The 22,022-nt window shown below is 47.1% G+C and overlaps 1 protein-coding gene across 6 annotated transcripts in view; it reads right to left on the bottom strand.

Moving 5' to 3' along the window:
- Positions 1–22,022, bottom strand: part of slc44a1b (solute carrier family 44 member 1b) — a 34,437-nt gene that overhangs the window by 10,324 nt on the left and 2,091 nt on the right. For 3 of the 6 annotated variants that reach the window (XM_044204512.1, XM_044204514.1, XM_044204513.1), the window contains exons 3-15: positions 14,126–14,268; positions 9,686–9,822; positions 7,675–7,768; positions 7,396–7,565; positions 6,629–6,718; positions 6,349–6,518; positions 5,402–5,588; positions 4,199–4,367; positions 2,843–2,999; positions 2,656–2,739; positions 2,433–2,570; positions 1,604–1,840; positions 516–614 (exon numbers count right to left, since the gene is read on the bottom strand). In XM_044204512.1, coding sequence (XP_044060447.1) covers positions 516–614; positions 1,604–1,840; positions 2,433–2,570; positions 2,656–2,739; positions 2,843–2,999; positions 4,199–4,367; positions 5,402–5,588; positions 6,349–6,518; positions 6,629–6,718; positions 7,396–7,565; positions 7,675–7,768; positions 9,686–9,822; positions 14,126–14,268 — 1,875 coding nt within the window. Of the gene's footprint in view, positions 1–101; positions 615–1,603; positions 1,841–2,432; positions 2,571–2,655; positions 2,740–2,842; positions 3,000–4,198; positions 4,368–5,401; positions 5,589–6,348; positions 6,519–6,628; positions 6,719–7,395; positions 7,566–7,674; positions 7,769–9,685; positions 9,823–14,125; positions 14,269–22,022 lie in introns of all 6 variants that reach the window. The other 3 variants (XM_044204510.1, XM_044204511.1, XM_044204515.1) reach the window with 3 other exon arrangements.

The following is a 22,022-nucleotide window of genomic DNA, read 5'->3' as shown; positions in this document are numbered from 1 at the left end:
TCTGTTAGCATGCGTCAGTTAGCACGTGTCTGTTAGCACGTGTCTGTTAGCATGCGGCAGTTAGCACGTGTCCGTTAGCATGCGGCAGTTAGCACGTGTCTGTTAGCACGTGTCTGTTAGCATGCGTCAGTTAGCACGTGTCTGTTAGCACGTGTCTGTTAGCACGTGTCTGTTAGCATGCGGCAGTTAGCACGTGTCTGTTAGCATGCGGCGGTGACGGCGGCTGATTTGGTGCCGGAGGGGGCGGGGCTTGGCGTGTGCAGCAGGCTGACGAACAGGAAGAGGGTGGAGGTGGGCAGGTAGACGCAGAGGAAGAGGACGACGTCCTCGCTGAGACAGAGGACGAGGCCGCTCTGCTCCGTCAGCACCCAGTCCACCAGCACCCCCACCAGCAGGTAATACACCTGGAACTCCTGAAGCTCCTCCCACTCCCCCCCCCCCTCCAGCCCCGGCCCCACCTCCTCCGACGAGCTCTTCCGCCTGGCCACGGCCCCTCCACCACTGCTGTCACTCACCATGGGCTTCATCTCCGCCCCCTCCGTCACCGCCTCCTTCACCCGGCTCCGCCCGCGCTCCACCGCCCGCTCCAACCGCCGGCTGCTCTCCACGAACTCCTGCAGGGGCGGAGCCACAGGGGGAGGGGCGGGGAAATAAACAGGGGAGGAGTCCACATTAAACAAAGAGAAAGGCGGGAGACGGAGAGGTGGAGTATAAAGGTGGAGTTCAGAGGCTCGACGGGTCGGACGCTGCAGCCGTTTACATTTAAAATGTGGACTGAAGCCGCGTGTGTTGCTGCGGTCGCCATGACGTCACACATCACGTTACTGTTCATATCAGGATCTGACAAGATGATGATGATGATGATTATTATTATAATAATAAACGATCATTTTAACCACCAACAAAGGAAAGGGGAAGTCCAGTCTGCACAGTCACGTGACCTCCGGAGGTGTGAGGTCACTCGAGGTCTGTGAGGTCACTCGAGGTCTGTGAGGTCACTCGAGGTCTGTGAGGTCACTCGAGGTCTCTGAGGTCACTCGAGGTCTGTGAGGTCTAGCTCCTCCTTTTGGTTGATTTTGAAATGAAATGTGAAATTCATGTTTTTCTTTTTTTGTGCCTGTTCAGCACTTTGTAAACTTTGGTTTTGAGAAGTGCATTATAAATAAACTTTATTATTGGACGATTATTGTTATTATTATTTATTATTATTCACATAATAATAAAATAATAATGAAACACTGAGATCATCCCGAACTCTCTGGTTGTGGTTTTATCACGTCTGATCCCTCGTTCCTGTCACACAGGAAATGACCTGCCGATATTATTACAGTCAAGTTATTGTTGTATTGAATGTGCTGAAGTGGCGTTAGCTGCTTTGACTCGATTACTGGACGATGAAGACGAGCTACGAAGAATCAGATGGATTAAATGTGCATTTAAACAGAGATGGAAGCTGTTGGAGACATTTTCCCTCCGATTCTCACAACACAGCCGCTGGTGGACTTGGGTCAGACCTGGTCCTGGTCCCTACAGGCTTCTGAAGCTTCATTCAGTTTCATATAAAACGATGATGCGAGTTGTGTTCAGTGTGCTGCTGACTCACCATCAGAGCTTTGTCCATGAAGAACTCCTTCCCAGGAGTGCCGTCGTTGTACTTGGTGTCGATGGCGAAGCAGAGGAAGAGGACGTCCACCACGATCTCAAAGATGGACAGGAAGCAGTGAGCCACCAGGAAGGAGAAGAGACACACGATGATCAGAGGCAGCAGCCACTCGGCGTAATCCCGCTGGTAGTTCAGGAGGACGACGCCGGCGAACGCCGTCGACGTCACGATCAGGATCTGAGGAAACACGCAGATTTAAACAGGTCAGAGGCCTGAACGCGTCCGTGAGGGAGACAGACTCCGTCCTCAGCTTTCATGATTCAGTCTTACATTTTGAATTTGAGAAAAATCTTCATACAAATGTCAAAGAAACAGAAAATTATGAGCAACAAAGAACAACGACGACAGTGAATTCAGTGCAGAGATGGCGATCACATCATCAAACGTCACGTCCAAAGACTGTACGAGCCAAGATATTAAATATAAGAAAAGTATTTATCTATTTGTCAAGAGCAAACAAAGTCAGCGTAAGAAACCTTTCACAATAAAAGCCTGAAAGGGCTTTACCTATAGAAAGCTTTTAATGTGAAACCAGAGCAGCAGGAAGTGATGGAGGCATTCTGAATGTAATTACATCACGACGCCACCATCAGGCCGCACTGTAAGAACTGATCAATCACCAGGATGCTGTTTGTGATGAACTCTGCGGCCTGTAGGGGGCGCTAACAGGACTTTACTCTGTCAGTCTGGTTCTTTATTTGGTCACTGGGAGATCAGAACCAGTTCAGACCTGGTAGGAAACTCAGATCCAGATCAGCTGCTGCCTCACCTTCCCCAGGAAGAGCACGAAGTCCCCGACGGCGTTGATTGTGGCGACGCGCAGAGCGTTTTCCACCAGGATCACGAAGGCGTCACGTGCAGACGTGCAGAAACTGGTGCTGTTGATGGCTGTGGCCGCATATGCATTCTGGGAAATAAAAACACAGGTGAGACCGACGATAAAAACATAAGAAGAAGAAGAAGAAGAAGAAGAGAAGCGGTTTGTTTGTTACCTGATTGAGATAGTTGAGGCACTTCTCCAAACACCACAGGCAGCAGATGCAAGTCTTCAGCAGACAGCGAGCACACGCGTTCTCCTGAGACACAGTGACATCATCAGATCAAATGTCTTCCATCACGCCGGTCACCGCAGGACTGTGACCCGGCCGGACTTCGGCGTTAATAAAGTTAGTTTCGTACCTTTCCTTTGAGCTGGTTGTGGACGTACATGAGGACGAGTCGGGGGATCTTGACCAGCGTGATGATGAAGGATCCCTTAGCGACGGTGCCCAGGTGATACCTGACCAGCCTCAGGACTGAAGACAGGATCGGGGTCACCGGGAGCCGGTTCTTGTCCCTGAAACACAAAGTCCTCATTGATCTGGTTCATGCAGGGCGATTGAGTCCCAACATGGCCGTCAGGTTTACCTGTGAAGCCATCGGCGGCCCGAGCAGAGAATCGGCAGGTTGAAATAATGATGGATGAATTATCTGCTAACTCAGTTTATAAGCTCGTACATTTAACTTTGAACCCGAGAACTCAGCGCTGCATATTCAGGTCTGCGCTCTCAGGCTTCTACAGGTTACTACATGGTCAGGTGTGCACTCAGAAACAGGAAGCAGACATCTACACGAGGCAGAGGGCGGGACATTAGCATTGTAGCTATTTCTGAATTTTCACCGTAAATATCAGAATCAGAATCAGAATCAGAAATACTTTATTGATCCCCGTAGGGGAAACTCTTTGTTCCAGTAGCTCTTCTTTACGTCAGTGCACACAGGAGAAAACGATAATTTAAACTATAAACAGGTCAGAAATAAATTAAGTAACATGTTGGTATAAGTATAAGATAAACTAAGTGTCGAGTACCAAGTGGGTTTACTGGTAGATGGTGAAGTACAGTATAAATACAATGTCACTAATTATGTAATAAATAATAGTAAAAGCGGAGGTGCATGTACTGTCGAGAGTAATTGAGGTATATCCGTAACAGTAATAAGAAAAACTAACAAGGGAAAACTAATATTGCACTTGAGTAGTAAACAGAATATTGCACAATTATTATTAAGATGTAATGCTCAATGTCCAGTTTAGTGACCTAGGGTCAAACAGACTAATCCTTAGAGGGAGGAGTTAAATAGTTTGATGGCCACAGGCAGGAATGACTTCCTGTGGCGCTCTGTGGTGCATTGTGGTGGGATGAGTCTTCCACTGAAGGTGCTCCTTTGTTTAGCCAGCACGTCATGGAGCGGGTGGGAGACACTGTCCAAGATGGCGTGTAGTTTGGCCAGCATCCTCCTCTCTGACACCACCGCCAGAGAGTCCAGCTCCACCCCACAATGTTACTGGCCTTACAGATCAGTTTGTTCAGTCTGTTTGCGTCCGCTACCTTTAACCTGCTGCCCCAGCATGCAACAGCATACAGGATAGCACTGGCCACCACATATGAAGCTACAGCTAGCAGCCGGTTAGCTTAGCTTAGCATTTGGAAACAGCTAGCCTGGCTCTGTCCAAAGGGAACAACATCCACCAGGTGTGTGCAGGTGCGGACTCACCTGGTGAAGTAGTAAGTGACCACGGCTCCGGCCACAGTCATCTGCTGGCAGGCCAGGATGAACTCGGTGATCCAGACCAGACCCACAGCGTGGTACCAGGTCAGGTACTGCAGAGGCCCCGTCAGTCTGAACTCTGTCAGACCCGTCTCCTCGTTCTGGACCGGGTTCCCTGCAGAACCACACAACCCCCCATGTCATATTTACAACAACTTTGCTTTTCCTACTTGTATTTGGGGGCTAATCATGCTGTTGTGAACTACAGTTCCCATAATGCTTTGGGGGTTGTAAACAGGAAGTGGAATGGTCGTTTCCAGTAAAAGTTTTCTGAATCAGCTGTTCGTGATGTGAAACTGATATATTTACTATTATTTATTATTATTTTATTTACTACAAACTGCGCTGAACTTTGATGTTTAATTCTGCCGTGTTTTAGTTTAGTTTTAGTCGATCGAAAGACAGTTAATCAGCAATTATTTTGATAATCCATAAACATTTGACGGTTCCAGCTGAGAAGTAAACTACACGTCACCTGGTGCTTCTGAATATTGACATTTTTCAGTTTTCTGATGTTTTATGGACCAAATGGTTAATTGAAAAAAGGATCGCAGTTGAATCGATAATGGAAACAGTCGTTAGTTGCAGCTCCAGCTTGCAGGACCTTTTTCAGCCCTGAGTCTTGTCTGCAGGTGTTCTCTACAGGTCAGCCTGATTTTGAGAAGTCAGTCTACTGTTGCAGAGTTTATCATTTATTTCAGTTTTTATTCAGTGAACTCATTGATGGGCAGTTGGTTTAAGCTACCCCGTGTTAGCCTGTGCTAGCGCTGTCTCCGGGACCAAACCGGACCGGCGGGCAGCCATTTCTTTATCATTTAAATTTTAACAATTGTGACTCCAGATCAGATTCAGATGATTGATTCCTAAATTACTGAAACTAAAAGATGCTGAAGGCAACAAGATGAACAAGCTTTCTCCTCGTTGGTCGAGGTGGACGTCCTGAATCAGCTGACTGAGGGACGTTCAACCTGCTCAGTCTGCAGAAATGTTGCTCTCAGCATCTTCAAACTCGCAGGCGAAAGCTGAACTGTTTGCTTTGACTTCCTATGATTTCAAGGCTTTTTAAGAAATCTGTCTGTGCTGTTTATAACCAAACATCATCTCACAGGATAAATCAGAAATACATGTTACATAAATGTTCAAACTGACCTGTGGTTCCCAGGAAGAGCAGGACCAGGATCCAGTAGATCCAGAAGAGCAGGAGGGCGAGGAAGGTGACGAAGGGCTGCAGGGTGAGCAGGGGGAGGTGGATGAAGACTTTCCCCGCCACGTGGAACAGAGCGATGGTCAGAGCGACTCGTTTCCTCATGAACAGCATCAGCAGCAGCAGGATGATCTGAGACAGCAGAGAAGGTCCAAATTCAGACGTTTCAAAGTGAGCGGAGAGTCAGCGTGAAGGAAGTTCCTTAAAGTCTCGTCTGCCGAGTTCTTTCCAGGACTGTAAACAGGATGTGTGTCGAGGTCAGGGCTTTGAACTAATTCAAACTGACGTGTAATTCGTCTGATTTCATTTGAACGCACCACGTTCAGTGTAAAGCCCAAAGTCACCATTTTGGTGAAAGACCAAACTAGAGTTTTACCACGTTTAAATAAAAGTGACTGAACTCGTCTACCTTCACCCTGAACAGGAACAAACACTGAGTGCATATAACATTTGCTATGTTACGTCCCATACTATATTATACTGTAGTATGTTAATATGTTATATTGTTCTACATTATATTTCTACATTCATACATTCCCCTCTGAGGATCAAACCGTCTCCGCTGATCGTCACAGTTTCCAGCTGTGCTGCTCTACCTGCACAACACCTGGGTGCTGCCTCCCTGACGCCGCACCCTTACGGTATATCTGGGTTTAGCTCCTCAGATCTGTGCAATGCGACTCGACTCAGCGAGTCTGCGTTTCTGACGGTACTTAACATCATACCTTCGGGATTTCTAAACACCCTGCTATACCGTAATCCCTCGATACCGCCCAAGCCTACTGCACAAAACCTCACTGCGATCTTTCAGCGAATAAGGACGAAGGCAGTTTGGACAGAAACATCATGTCTCAGCAGCTCCCCACACGTCTGTGACAGCAGATATTCGTGCGGTGAAGACGGTGGCAGCGACGGCGTAGACGAGCAGCGCCTGTCCGCTGTCTCTGCTGACCTCCGCCTCCTCCTTCTCCTCCTCCTTCACCTCCTTCATCACTTTAGTGGTGGTGTCGTTTCCGTACAGCCGGTGGTCGATGTAGAGCCACCAGAGGACGCTGGTCCCCGCTGCAGCGGACACAAGATCAGAGGTTTGTTTAACTACTGAACGAGATTCATTTCCTTCCGGACTGAAACCAGATAAACATGTCAGCAGAGTAAACAGGAAGTGAGCTCACCGAGGGATCCGAGGACGACCAGCGAGGTGAGGATCCAGACGAGGACGGCTGAGATGTAGCGAATGATCACCATGAGGATCATAGAGAGGACTGGCAGACAGACAGGCAGAGGTCAGAGGTCACAGAAACAGCACTGAACACACAGATATTATACTTACATAACAACATAATGTAAGTTAACATATAAAACTAATCTACGAGTGACACATAAACATGACGGAGGAGCTCGTTCATCCATCGGTTCACTTCACTGCTCATCATGTTCGTATCACAACACAGTTAATAAGTGTTTCGGTTTCCTGTAAGAACCAGCTCAGGGCTAAATGCACACAAACACAAAGAAAACTTAAAGGTTATTAAAGATTAGAAATGACTGTGATGGTACGCTGACGCTACAGATCCAGTTCTTTATCTCATAAACAACAAACGTTGTTTTAGATTTGATGGAAATCAAAAACTGCAGCCTGTAATCTTTCAAACCGAGAACGCGTTAAAAACTTGTTAAAAACTTGTTAAAAACTTGTTAAAAACCTCTGATAGAGAAGATCAAGACATAAATACGGATCCAGTCGTCGTTTACTGGACAAACTGGAGAACAAATCCTACAAAGATCCTGAAAATGAGAGTTCAGAACAACAAGGACTGAAAGACGACTCCATGCGTTACATGATCCAACAGCTGAAGGATGCAGACGTTGTGTGAACTGTCCCTTTAAATGCTGAACCGATGGATGATCTAAGGTCAGTCGCGATGTATCTGGTTCTCACCCAGAGCGAGAACACACAGTCCGATGATGATCTCTTTGCTGGCGGCGACGCCGGCGATCAGTCGGTGTAGAACGCTGTTGTCACTCACAAACGTCACCACGGCCTCCGCAAACTTCGCATAGCAGGAAACATCCAGCGGAGTGCAGCGGTTAAACACCGGCAGCGGCTTACTGAGGACACACGGGGGTCAGGGGTCAGACAGGTCAGACAGGTCAGAGGTCAGGGGTCAGAGACAAAGAGTAAGTCGTACAGAGGTGTAGGAGGGGGAGCTGGACGTACCTGGGGGGAACAGGAAGTTTGGGACATTTGGAGAACCTCTCAGGTAGGCCCGGATATTTATGACCTGCTAACTCGTAGGAACACAGCTCCGAACCTGAAACAGACAAACATGTGATGAGATCGTCTTCATCGTCTTCATCGGCCCCGAGGACACACGAAGCTGCTCCGTCAGCTCGTCTCAGAGCTCGATCGATACGCCGGCTGAAGAGCTCTCAGCATCAGTGTGTGTGTGGCCAACAAGTCAGCTGACCAGTAAATATCAAAGAAATGTTTGAGCTCAGTTAGAAACAGGTTTGACAACAAACACTGAAGCCACTCAGTCTGGTTTCATGACACCGAACACAGACTTTGGCTGATGCGAGGCGTCCGTCTGGTTTTCAGAGGAATCCGAGTTTCCTACAACTCCGACTTGGAGGCTGATCAATAATGTGAACAACAATGTGTCCTACGAGAGCAAACAGACACCTGATCTTTGGGTGACACGACTCTCAGACCACCGTTATACCTGTTGTTAGGCTGAGAGAGGGCCTTTAAAGGTAACAGCTGGCCCGGCCGGAGTCTCAGCTGGTCGCCAGACTCCAAGAAGTTCCAGCTTGACCCCCCGCAGAGAAGAAACTAACCAGATACAACATGTTCATCAGGGAGCTTTAGAGGAGCCGGAAGGTGGATTCTGTTCCCTTTGGACAGAGCCAGGCTAGCTGTTTCCCTCTCTTTCCAGTCTTTATGCTAAGCTAGCTGTTTCCCTCTCTTTCCAGTCTTTATGCTAAGCTAAGCTAGCTGTTTCCCTCTCTTTCCAGTCTTTATGCTAAGCTAAGCTAGCTGTTTCCCTCTCTTTCCAGTCTTTATGCTAAGCTAAGCTAGCTGTTTCCCTCTCTTTCCAGTCTTTATGCTAAGCTAAGCAGCTTCTGCTGTAGCTTCATATGTAGCATACAGACACGAGAGTCGATCTGAATGTCTGAGAATTTGACTACATGCTGGACTGTTCCTGGGTAAAGTGTACCTGCTCACCTGTTCGTTTACCTGTTGCTGTAAACGAACAGGTGAGCGGGTACACTCAGCCTGACTGCTGTAACCACATGAGGGTGGACGAAATAAGAGAAACAGCTCTCCCAGAGACCTCTCAGACTGATAAACTGGTCCCTGTGTGTTTCTGTGACAGTGGCTCCTTTCATGAACAACATGGCTGCCAGAGGAGCCGTGATGTCACCTGATGAAATGTCTGCTGTCACGTTTTCAACACTGAACACACTGAGTCGCAGCAGCCATGATGGAGGACAAACGGAGCCGAGTGGCACCAGCGATACAGGCCTTAATGCTGCCTTTGTTACTGTACTGTGTGTGTGTGGACAGTACTGTACACTGCTGGTGTGTCACATGCCTGCAGACATTAAATCATCACCATGACGTGACGGCGAGCGTCCGGGCGACTGATCTACAAGCAAGAAGTCATGGTGTTCCACAGGGACGTGAACCCGGACCCGCACTGTTCTGCTCACAGGTCCGGACCGTCCATCGGGAGAACCAGGAGAGTCAGACCAGAGTTAAAGTGAAAACAGGACGCGGCAGCTGCAGATTCCTGAGTTGATTCTGCGTTTTAATAAACTAATAAATGGCATCAACACTTAATGACGCTCTGTAGGTCCGGATCCTCAGAGCTGCCCGAGCTTCATGATGATCAACGCAGGTCCAGTCAGAGCTCTGAGCAGGTCTGCCTTCATATGAACCACCTCTAACAGAGGATGTGGGAGGAGCTGCCTTGTTGTTTCGAGTTAATAAAACTAATCCATGATCTTTGGGCTCTCTCGGAAACTTCGATACGTCATAAACTTCTCGATAATGAGCGACGGGGTTAATATCTATGAGCAGTACCTGATCTGAAACACGTGGAAAACCTACACGAACCAGAGCGGCAGAAGTTCAGTTTCAAAAAGGAAAGACATGTAAAGACATTCTGACATCAGGACACCTGTTCAGGTGTGTTATGAGTCATGTGACAGAGCGATGACCTCACCGTTGAGCATGGCGAACCTCTTCAGGTCCTGGTAGGTCTTCAGCTCCTCGGTGGGACACAGAGACACACACAGCGCCATGGATTTTATTTTCCTCTGAACAATGTCGATGTTACAGGGATCCAGGAAGAAGACAAACCTGCAGGAGACAGAAAGCACAGGAAGTCACTAAAGGTCACAGGTCATAAAGGGAAACAGCTGAATTCTTCTTCTGTAGTTAGTCGACAGCTGCAAACTAAGAGCGTTCAGTCGTCACAGTTTAAAGTTATTTTGCAGACGACTTTTCTCAGATTGACTCGTTTGAAAAAACTGAACCAGAATCAGCTTTAATGTCCAACGATGTGAACACAAACAAGGAACCTGACTCTGGTTTCTCTGAATGTAAATTTACAACAACATACAATGTCAAGTGTTTCTGCATCTTTTATTTTCATCAGAGTCTCTTCATGTAGAAACCAGACACGTTTAATTATACTTGGATTTCTGAAAATTGTTGGTTGTATTTGACTGTTTTTATGTCCTTTTATTCTATTTTAATTGAATTTACTTTTTTATTGTGTTTTTATATGTCGTTCGAATGTATTTCTTTGACTTATGGAGAGCTGCAACGATCAATCGAAACAAAATGAAGGCGGAGGAGGAGTCTACCTGAGTATCTGTTGATTAGCTAGTTTCACCTGAAACTGACCTAATAGTTTCCATGATGGCCCAGTAATCAGTAATCAGGCCTGTTGTTCTCTGGCTGCACCTCCCTCATCACTGTTAAGTACCTGATTAGCATGTGATTGGCTTGACCACGGTGTTAATACACTGTGGTAAACTTTGGGCAGACTGAATCTCAGACCATCATTTCTGTTCAAAGAGGGGTTTTCTTTCTTAAGATCTTTAGTTTATGTGAAGTGCATTAGATGTGTTACTGCGGTCCCTCTGTAAGACACGGCATTATGTAACGACACCGCAGCAGCTGCCCACTTCGGCCCGTCGGTGATCCAGAGGAGAGTTCAAAGTGTTCGTAGTAAAAATAGAAGCAAAGGCTGAGCAGAATGTCAGAATGTAGACGTGGGAGAGAAACTAAACAACAAACTAAACAATGAGTCTGCAGAGAAAACCTCCTCCCTCTTCTTCTCCTACAGCAACAAGAATCTGCGATCCCAGCGATGCACTCCGTCACCAAACGCACACACGGTATGTTAATGAGGTCACCTGACGTCACCTGGCTGTCACGTTCAACCGGACTTGATCCGTACTTCATCTTTCATTAAGCAATACTGCGCCGCCATTATCGGCTCGACGGCGCCGCGTTCAGGATCGAGGCGCCAACGGTTACAGAATAAAAGATACTCTAAATGTTTCCACGCCGTTTCCCTGGAAACACATGGGGTCTGACTAACAACAACGTCAGACTTCTATGTAATGAAACCTAGTTTATTACTCCAGCAAGTAGGCCGACCCTTAGCAACGACCCTAGCAACAGAGCCGACTTCTAGTCCCTGTGGAGTCAGAGCTGCTCCAAAAGTCAACGGTGACTTATTAATTATTAATCACGATCCTTTCCTGGACTAAACTGCGTCTGAAAACTGAAAATAATAAGTCAGCATTGACACGAACTCAGGTGTCATCCACCACGACCTCCTCCCTCCGTGGACTCTGTCGCTCTTTATACTACGTCAGGTAATTCAGACATTATCACAACACAGCAACAATACTTAATAAGTTAATAAGTCCCCTCCGCCATCGATAAGAATATCTGAAGCAGCTCCCGATATATCTGCCATTGCTAGCGCGCAGAGTCACGAGCCCCTGTGCACTCGAACGCGTTGGTGCAGTTCAAAGTGCTGACAGAACAAATAAACAGTAAAACAATGTGAAAAGAATTAACAGCAGGAATAAAAAGTATGAAAATGTATCGTAGAAAAGGTTTCAGTCGTAGTCGTCTGGACGCTGTTTTCAGAATCAAGACGTTTCGGCTCCCATCCGAAAGTCATTCTCAATTGTGAAGAAATGGGACGGGAACTAGAAATCTAGGGCTTAAGCAACACAGAGTAGCTTACATTTCTGAGTTCTCAGACCATTTTCACAATTGAGAATGACTTCCGGATGGGAGCCGAAACGTCTTGATTCTGAAAACAGCGTCCAGACGACTGCGACTGAAACCTTTTCTACGGTGGACCGCTCCTGGACGAATGAGGGACGACACCGTCTTATTATGAAAATGTATATTAAACTTTTTTTAGCTTCTGGAAATTTTGCCGACCGCCTTCAAAAATTAAAGAGACGTTGACGACGACTGCAGATTTCAAAGTTTTACTGTCCAAACTAATCAGCTAATCAAACAATTACCAGCTGGATCGAATAGCAATTAATAACTAACAAACAGCATTTTATTCCTTTTAATTCATTTGTTGCAATCTCTCTCTCTGAGCTGCATTGTGCGTATGAAAGGTGCGATACAAATAAAGTTTATTATTGTTATTATCATTATTTTATTGTGAAGTGTATTTTCTCTCTTTCAAAAGAATAAATGTAAACTACAGTGGCTGTGTGTTGTGTGTTGACCTACACTCAATACTGCACCTGAACGCATCATGTGTCCAAACTACACAGCGTGCTAATGCTACATGCTAATGATGTGTCCTGCAGTCCAGATGCGAGTGTCTCAGTGTGATGATGTCACACAGCAGAGTCACTGTACAGTAACAGACAGATACCGTCACACAGCTGCTACCGCCTCACTGTCCCACTGTAACCAGTCCGCCCCGTCCCACTGTAACCAGTCCACCCCGTCCCACTGTAACCAGTCCAGTATTAAATCCTGTGTGTTTTAGCTGCTGACACATCAGTTAATCAATAGAGTACAGACTAACCAATAATCAGTAAAGGTATCTGTTAGCAGCAGAGCTAACAGTTAGCAGCAGAGCTAACAGTTAGCAGCAGAGCTAACAGTTAGCAGCAGAGCTAACAGATCCCTGCTGTGAGTTAAAGTAGGTCTGAACGTTCATCTCCAAATTTCATCAGCTGCTTGCGTTCCTGCAGGTGGAGCTGCAGGTAAAAATAGGCTGACGGAGACAGAGGTGTGTGTGTGTGTGTGTGCGTGTGTCAGCAGGTCTGCTGATGAGCCACAGCTCTGTCAGCACTATCAACACTGCACACTCCCACAGGACCTCGAACGCACCGTGTCTTCAAGTGCCAGGGTGGGCCAGGTAAACAGCAATACTCCAGTAATACTCCAGTAATACAGTAATACTCCAGTAATACAGTAATACTCAGTAATACTCCAGTAATACTACAGTAATATTCCAGTAATAAGTAATACTACAGTAATACTCCAGTAATACTCCAGTAATACAGCAATACTCCAGTAATACTCCAGTAATACTCCAGTAATACTACAGTAATACTCCAGTAATACTCCAGTAATACAGTAATACTCAGTAATACTCCAGTAATACTACAGTAATACAGCAATACTCCAGTAATACTCCAGTAATACAGTAATACTCCAGTAATACTCCAGTAATACAGTAATACTCCAGTAATACAGTAATACTCCAGTAATACTCCAGTAATACTACAGTAATATTCCAGTAATAAGTAATACTACAGTAATACTCCAGTAATACAGTAATACTCCAGTAATACAGTAATACTCCAGTAATACTCCAGTAATACTACAGTAATATTCCAGTAATAAGTAATACTACAGTAATACTCCAGTAATACTCCAGTAATACTCCAGTAATACAGCAATACTCCAGTAATACTCCAGTAATACTCCAGTAATACTACAGTAATACAGTAATACTCAGTAATACTCCAGTAATACTACAGTAATACAGTAATACTCCAGTAATACAGTAATACTACAGTAATACTACAGTAATACTACAGTAATACTCCAGTAATACAGTAATACTACAGTAATACTCCAGTAATACTACAGTAATACTACAGTAATATTCCAGTAATAAGTAATACTCCAGTAATAAGTAATACTCCAGTAATACAGTAATACTCCAGTAATACTACAGTAATACTACAGTAATACTCAGTAATACTACAGTAATACTACAGTAATCCAGTCCACTAACAGAGTCAGGCTGAACTGAGAGCAGCTGACGGCCAGTTTCCACCACGTAGTAATACAAAAGAAAATACTACATTAACACGCAACTAAATACTGCAGTGATATACCAGCAATACAACTACAGCAGCACAGTGGACTAACACAGACCCATGCTGGCAGCTAACACACAGATACACTTGAAACACCACAAATACACAACATGTACCGCAGTAATACACTAAAATACCACCGTTACACACTAAAAATACCAGTTATACAAAACTACTTCCACAGTTAAACATTAAAAATACACTAAAAAACACTACTGTCATCCAGTACCGTGGACAGCCCCAACGCCTTGATATAAAATCAGACTTACTTCCTGTCGGTGTGGTCGAGGCCGCTGAGCCTGACGCCCTCGATCTGCTCGTTGCGTTGACCGCAGGTGTTTCCGTAGCTGTCATATCCAAAGACGAGGCGAGCGGCGCCGCCGGTGACGATGGTGAAGCCGCAGATGCTGCCCTGCGGGACAGAAACACACCGACTGTTAGTGAGGAAACCGATTTCTGAGACAGTTTATCCAGGAACAAGTGTCCGAACACAAAATGCTGATAATAAATCCAGTCATTGGTAAGAAGTTTACTCCATTTCACACCGTTTGTACAGTTTGAATCAGCAGGAGAAACATCTCACAGCACAAATAAGACTACAGAGGTGAACCGACTCTTCGGACGATGCCAAAAACACACACTGTGTAAATGTTCCATCATTGATCTGCCATTTCCAGAAAGTGGCGTTTTTGCATCTGGGAAAAATTACAAACATGGAAATGGGCGTGGCCTATATCACGAGACGCAGCTCAATTCAGGGAACGTGTGCATGTAAGGTTTTCGAATGTGCGACGTACTATGTGGGAGTTACTGGCCAAAATGTGTTTACCTTGATTATAGCGCCACCTGCTGGTTAATAATAGCCCTGGGCTAATAATAGCCCCTTTTCATGCACACACTGTTCACCCAGGGTTACCCGAAGCCCAGGGCTATACGATTCACACTGCACTTCTACTAGCCCCATTTCACACTGGCACCTTTTAGCCCCGTGTTTAGTAGATTCAGGGGATTACCCTGCAAACTCGGGGCTAACCCTGCTCCGGAGCAGGACCAGCAAGCCCTAGGCTAAAGTTGGGGTTAGCCCACTTCGAATGTGCCAGGATTGTGCCAGTGTGAAAGCTCCCACAGCCTGGAGCTAACAGCTCCTCAGCCTGGGGCTAACAGCTCCTCAGCCTGGGGCTAACAGCTCCTCAGCGTGGGACTAACAGCTCCTTAGCCTGGGGCTAACAGCTCCCTCAGCCTGGGGCTAACAGCTCCTCAGCCTGGGGCTAACAGCTCCTCAGCCTGGGGCTAACAGCTCCTCAGCGTGGGACTAACAGCTCCTCAGCCTGGGGCTAACAGCTCCCTCAGCCTGGGACTAACAGCTCCTCAGCCTGGGGCTAACAGCTCCTCAGCCTGGGGCTAACAGCTCCCTCAGCCTGGGGCTAACAGCTCCTCAGCCTGGGGCTAACAGCTCCTCAGCCTGGGGCTAACAGCTCCTCAGCGTGGGACTAACAGCTCCTTAGCCTGGGGCTAACAGCCTCAGCCTGGGACTAACAGCTCCTCAGCCTGGGGCTAACAGCTCCTCAGCCTGGGGCTAACAGCTCCCTCAGCCTGGGACTAACAGCTCCTCAGCCTGGGGCTAACAGCTCCTCAGCCTGGGGCTAACAGCTCCTCAGCCTGGGGCTAACAGCTCCCTCAGCCTGGGACTAACAGCCCTCAGCCTGGGGCTAACAGCTCCTTAGCCTGGGGCTAACAGCTCCCTCAGCCTGGGACTAACAGCTCCTCAGCCTGGGGCTAACAGCTCCCTCAGCCTGGGACTAACAGCTCCCTCAGCCTGGGGCTAACAGCTCCTCAGCCTGGGGCTAACAGCTCCTCAGCCTGGGGCTAACAGCTCCCTCAGCCTGGGGCTAACAGCTCCCTCAGCCTGGGGCTAACAGCTCCTCAGCCTGGAGCTAACAGCTCCTCAGCCTGGGGCTAACAGCTCCTCAGCCTGGGGCTAACAGCTCCCTCAGCCTGGGGCTAACAGCTCCTTAGCCTGGAGCTAACAGCTCCCTCAGCCTGGGGCTAACAGCTCCTCAGCCTGGAGCTAACAGCTCCCTCAGCCTGGGGCTAACAGCTCCCTCAGCCTGGGGCTAACAGCTCCTCAGCGTGGGGCTAACAGCTCCTCAGCCTGGGGCTAACAGCTCCCTCAGCCTGGGACTAACAGCTCCTCAGCCTGGGGCTAACAGCTCCTCAGCCTGGGGCTAACAGCTCCCTCAGCCTGGGGCTAACAGCTCCTCAGCCTGGGGCTAACAGCTCCTCAGCCTGGGGCTAACAGCTCCTCAGCGTGGGACTAACAGCTCCTTAGCCTGGGGCTAACAGCTCCCTCAGCCTGGGACTAACAGCTCCTCAGCCTGGGGCTAACAGCTCCCTCAGCCTGGGGCTAACAGCTCCCTCAGCCTGGGACTAACAGCTCCTCAGCCTGGGGCTAACAGCTCCTCAGCCTGGGGCTAACAGCTCCTCAGCGTGGGGCTAACAGCTCCCTCAGCCTGGGACTAACAGCTCCTCAGCCTGGGGCTAACAGCTCCTTAGCCTGGGGCTAACAGCTCCCTCAGCCTGGGACTAACAGCTCCTCAGCCTGGGGCTAACAGCCCCTCAGCCTGGGACTAACAGCCCCTCAGCCTGGGGCTAACAGCCCTCAGCCTGGGGCTAACAGCCCCTCAGCCTGGGGCTAACAGCTCCCCCAGCCTGGGGCTAACAGCTCCTCAGCCTGGGGCTAACAGCTCCTCAGCCTGGGGCTAACAGCCCTCAGCCTGGGGCTAACAGCTCCTTAGCCTAGAGCTAACAGCTCCCTCAGCCTGGGGCTAACAGCTCCTCAGCCTGGAGCTAACAGCCCCTCAGCCTGGGGCTAACAGCCCCTCAGCCTGGGGCTAACAGCTCCTCAGCCTGGGGCTAACAGCTCCTCAGCCTGGGGCTAACAGCTCCTCAGCGTGGGACTAACAGCTCCTTAGCCTGGGGCTAACAGCTCCCTCAGCCTGGGACTAACAGCTCCTCAGCCTGGGGCTAACAGCTCCTCAGCCTGGGGCTAACAGCTCCTCAGCGTGGGGCTAACAGCTCCCTCAGCCTGGGACTAACAGCCCTCAGCCTGGGGCTAACAGCTCCTTAGCCTGGGGCTAACAGCTCCCTCAGCCTGGGACTAACAGCTCCTCAGCCTGGGGCTAACAGCTCTCAGCCTGGGACTAACAGCCCCTCAGCCTGGGACTAACAGCTCCTCAGCCTGGGGCTAACAGCTCCTCAGCCTGGGGCTAACAGCTCCCTCAGCCTGGGGCTAACAGCTCCTCAGCCTGGAGCTAACAGCTCCCTCAGCCTGGGGCTAACAGCTCCTCAGCCTGGGGCTAACAGCTCCTCAGCCTGGGGCTAAGCACAGTGTGCAGTCTAATGAGCCAATCAGCTGTCTGCTCTGCTGTGTTCACTGTCTGCAGGAAATCAGGCCGAAGAGAGCAGGAAGACTGAGTGTGCCTCATTTATCTTTCATCTCACCGTTTTTAATCAGCGACTGAAGCCGATCGACGGATCAGCTGCTTTTATGTTTCTATTCTAATTAAATATTTCACTTCCTGTTTCAACCTGAACGTCTTCAGTCAGTGAAATCAGGTCTAAATACAGAAGTGAATAATTAAAACTAGAGCTGTAACCATTAGTTAGTTCTAGGCGTGGGACGAAAATTTCATGTCACGATTATCCTGGCCAATGCGATTCATGACATTATCCAGATAATCATCAAAATATGCTTAAAACTCTTAAAATGGCACTAAAACGTGCTGGAATCACTTAACATTTTGATAAGAAACAAATATTTTTATTGCATCTTTTTAGTGAACATCAAACAGTTTTAAATAAGGTCGTCATAAATCATCAGGTCCTCCTGCATCAATACAGGAGAAAGAAAGAAATAACAGCAACATTGCACGAGTCTGTTCTTTCTCACGATGTGTTTTTTAAATATGTTTTTCACTCCTCTACCAGGATGTCAAACAGTCACTTGCAACAAAAGTCCAGCTGGCTTCGGGCTTTTCAGTCACTCACGTGAGGAAGTTCACGATGATCCCGATAATGGAAATTCACCACGATCAACTTGAGTGTTTTTATCCCGATCCGCGATAAAATCGTACATCTCAGTCATCGATTAGCCAGGATAAACCCCTGCAGGATTCCTGTAGGACTTCTAATAACGTCAGGGTCGTGGGTTCGATCCCCGTACAGGCCAATTAAGTTTAAAGAGTTTCCCCTCGGGGATCAATAAATAAAGTATTTCTGATTCTCAGTAAAACACTAAACTCCATCACTATAAACTGAAACTATTAGTTGATTAATCAGATTATTAATCAACTATTAGGACTAAATGATCACTAATTTAAGTAATTTTCCCATTAACGTTTTCTGGTTCCAGCTTCTCCAGTCTTGTAGTGTTTTTCCATTGGCACGTTTGGTTACCAGTTACCAGCTGAAACCATAGACTGTATAAAAGAAGTGGACGTGGTCACGGTGACGTCACCCATTGGTTTGTGGACTACTGTTTTGAAGCCTCCACCCTCTCAACCATAATTGGACGAGAGGGTGGAGCTAAGCTATCAGCTAACACTAGCGCTAGCTACCTTGGTTTTCCTGAACTGAAAACAATGTAAAAGGGTCCAAGTTCTTAGACGAAAACACCGACAGCACCCAAAAACAAGTTCACAGCTACTTAAATGTACACAGTGCAGCGGATACGCATCGCCTCTATCCTGACTGACAGGTGGCTGTCGTAATGACCTGTCAATCACAAGATAGCCCCGCCCTAAAGCTTACCCTGCTTTACCGTCTATTTTACTCTAAACGGGACCATAATTAACAAAATGAACATCATGCTGTACTGAAGAAGACTTGAAACTAGCGACTGAGACCATGAACTCATTAGGAAACTGTCTACTGAGGTAATAAATCAGGTGAGAAGTTGGGTCATTTTCTCATAAACTTCTATACAATCGAACGCCCCTGCTGGCCATTAGAAAGAATGCAGGTTTAAGGCGCTTCCCCATTGGCTTCCCCTTTTCCAGCCCCGGAGGATGCCGCTTGGTTGAAACACGCCGAGTTGTGCCAAGCCGCGCCCGAGATGGACCTTCCCCGGAGTCGGGCCAAAGTGCGCCCGACCACCTCCAAGCGGATTGGGGTGATGTCAGATGCTTCATCGGCTACAGGTCTGTGTCTCGAGGGCGGGGCTGAGCTGCACACGCAGCAGAGAGGCCGGGGGCAGGACCGAGTGTGTCACACAAAATCCGCCACTGGTCTTGTTAATTTGTACGTAACCGCTGGGAAACAATAAGAAAATAACGTTTAATTTCTCTGATTCACTGCTTTGTTCTCGCTAACGCCGCTCTCTCTCTTCATTTACTCTAATGCTTGCTCGACCACAGCTACTCCCTCTTTCTGGCTCGCTCGCTCGAGACACACCTTCCAGCCTTCAAGCGGGAGGCCCTGCTGTAATGGAGATGCAAATCCCTGCCGCGGCGAGTCAAACTGAGTTGAGCCAAGCCAGTACATGTGTATGGAAAAGGGCTAATGCTGGGATTACCCTGTTGGGGGCCCCGGGGCTGAAATGAGCCAGTGGGCCCCTGTTATCACCCCCCCTCAGTGTGGACAGGAGTACTACCTGGCCCCTGGTTTGATGTGTGGTACTTTCACTAAACGACAGCATGAACTGCAGAGCAAGAGGTGACGACTGCAACATGAACAAATAAAACAGCTCAACTTTTTATCAGTTGACTTAATCGTGAATATTTTCAATAATTTTTTATTAAATAAGGAAACAAAAGAGTCGACACACAGTTGGTCTGGAGCTCTGTGGTCTGTTCAGGAATCAATCCTTCTCTCTAATGTCTGTTTTCCATCTCAGTAAACTGAACAAAACAAGACATGTGAAGACGTCACACTGGACATTTTCACTGTTTTATAGACTAAATATGTAATCAGCATATGAATCGATGATGAAAATATTAGTTAGTTGCAGCCCTAATACACACTGAGAGCTACAGACGACTGGAGTCAGTGTGTCAACATACTATAAATAAAGTTAATTTCCTCTTAATTCCTGCAGGATTCTTTCATGGTGCTTAAAAACTCCTGCAGGAAAGTGTGTGTAACCCTTGGTAGATGTAACTAGTACACTTTTTAAGATATTGATTTAAATACAATGAGAGTACACTGATGCTGAGTACTATGAATCAGCTGACAACATACTGTATTGAAATGGATATTAAACTGTAAAAAGTGATTAAAATTTGGTTGGAATATTGTTGTTTAATTAGAAACAAATTATCAGAAAATAAGTTCAAAACTTGTTTAATTAGTCTGATGATAATATATCTTTGTCCATTTTCCTGGTTTAACAATTAATTCAAAGTCAGCTTTTCCAAAAGACTATGATGTCAGCGTGTTCACTATGATGTCAGCGTGTTCAGCATTTTGACTATGATGTCAGCGTGTTCACTATGATGTCAGCGTGTTCAGCATTTTGACTATGATGTCAGCGTGTTCACTATGATGTCAGCATGTTCACCATGATGTCAGCGTGTTCAGCGTGTTCACCATGATGTCAGCATGTTTACTATGATGTCAGCGTGTTCACTATGATGTCAGCGTGTTCAGCATTTTGACTGATGTCAGCGTGTTCAGCATGTTCACCATGATGTCAGCGTGTTCAGCATGTTCACTATGATGTCAGCGTGTTCTCCATGTTGACTATGATGTCAGCGTGTTCACCATGATGTCAGCGTGTTCACCCTGTTGATTATGATGTCTACGTGTTCACTATGATGTCAGCGTGTTCACTATGATGTCAGCGTGTTCACTATGATGTCAGCATGTTCAGCATGTTGACTATGATGTCAGCGTGTTCACTATGATGTCAGCGTGTTCACTATGATGTCAGCGTGTTCACTATGATGTCAGCGTGTTCACCATGTTCACTATGATGTCAGCGTGTTCACTATGATGTCAGCATGTTCAGCGTGTTCACCATGATGTCAGCGTGTTCACTATGATGTCAGCGTGTTCACTAACATGTCAGCGTGTTCACTATGATGTCAGCGTGTTCACTATGTCAGCATGTTCAGCATGTTGACTATGATGTCAGCGTGTTCACTATGATGTCAGCGTGTTCACCATGTTCACTATGATGTCAGCGTGTTCACTATGATGTCAGCATGTTCAGCGTGTTCACCATGATGTCAGCATGTTCAGCGTGTTCACCATGATGTCAGCGTGTTCACTATGATGTCAGCGTGTTCACTATGATGTCAGCGTGTTCACTATGATGTCAGCGTGTTCACCATGTTCACTATGATGTCAGCGTGTTCACTATGATGTCAGCATGTTCAGCGTGTTCACTATGATGTCAGCGTGTTCACCATGTTCACTATGATGTCAGCGTGTTCACTATGATGTCAGCATGTTCAGCGTGTTCACTATGATGTCAGCATGTTCAGCGTGTTCACCATGATGTCAGCGTGTTCACCATGATGTCAGCGTGTTCACTATGATGTCAGCGTGTTCACCCTGTTGACTATGATGTCAGCGTGTTCAGCGTATTCACTATGATGTCAGCGTGTTCACCCTGTTGACTATGATATCAGCGTGTTCACTATGATGTCAGCGGGTTCACCCTGTTGACTATGATGTCAACGTGTTCACTATGATGTCAGCGTGTTCACTATGATGTCAGCGTGTTCAGCGTGTTCACTATGATGTCAACGTGTTCACTATGATGTCAGCGTGTTCAGCATGATGTCAGCGTGTTCAGCATGATGTCAGCAAGGTGTCAAAAGTAAAATAAAGTGACATCACAACCACAGCTGTGATATTTCACCAATCAACACCTCTGTTTACTGTCCAGCAGACGTTCATCAATGACACAATAACAGTTGTTGTGGTTGGCTGTCAACACGCACTCAGTAAACTGTCCAGAAGCTGAAATGTCCCAGTCGACCTGAACACACCACCTCTCACCTTCACGTCCACTGACGCATCTTTAACTCAACAGCCATCAGCTCACCTTTGATCATACAGAGAAACAAACCTTCCAGCCAGCACGTCACACATTAGCTGCAAATAACGTTACTTTCATCATCGATTACTCTGCTGATTATTGTCTTGATTAATCGACTGTTT

Source organism: Siniperca chuatsi, linkage group LG8 (assembly GCF_020085105.1).
Source record: "Siniperca chuatsi isolate FFG_IHB_CAS linkage group LG8, ASM2008510v1, whole genome shotgun sequence".
NCBI lineage: Eukaryota > Metazoa > Chordata > Actinopteri > Centrarchiformes > Sinipercidae > Siniperca > Siniperca chuatsi.
The sequence above is the reverse complement of the archived record's forward strand: the minus strand, read 5'-3'. Positions and strand labels throughout refer to the sequence as shown.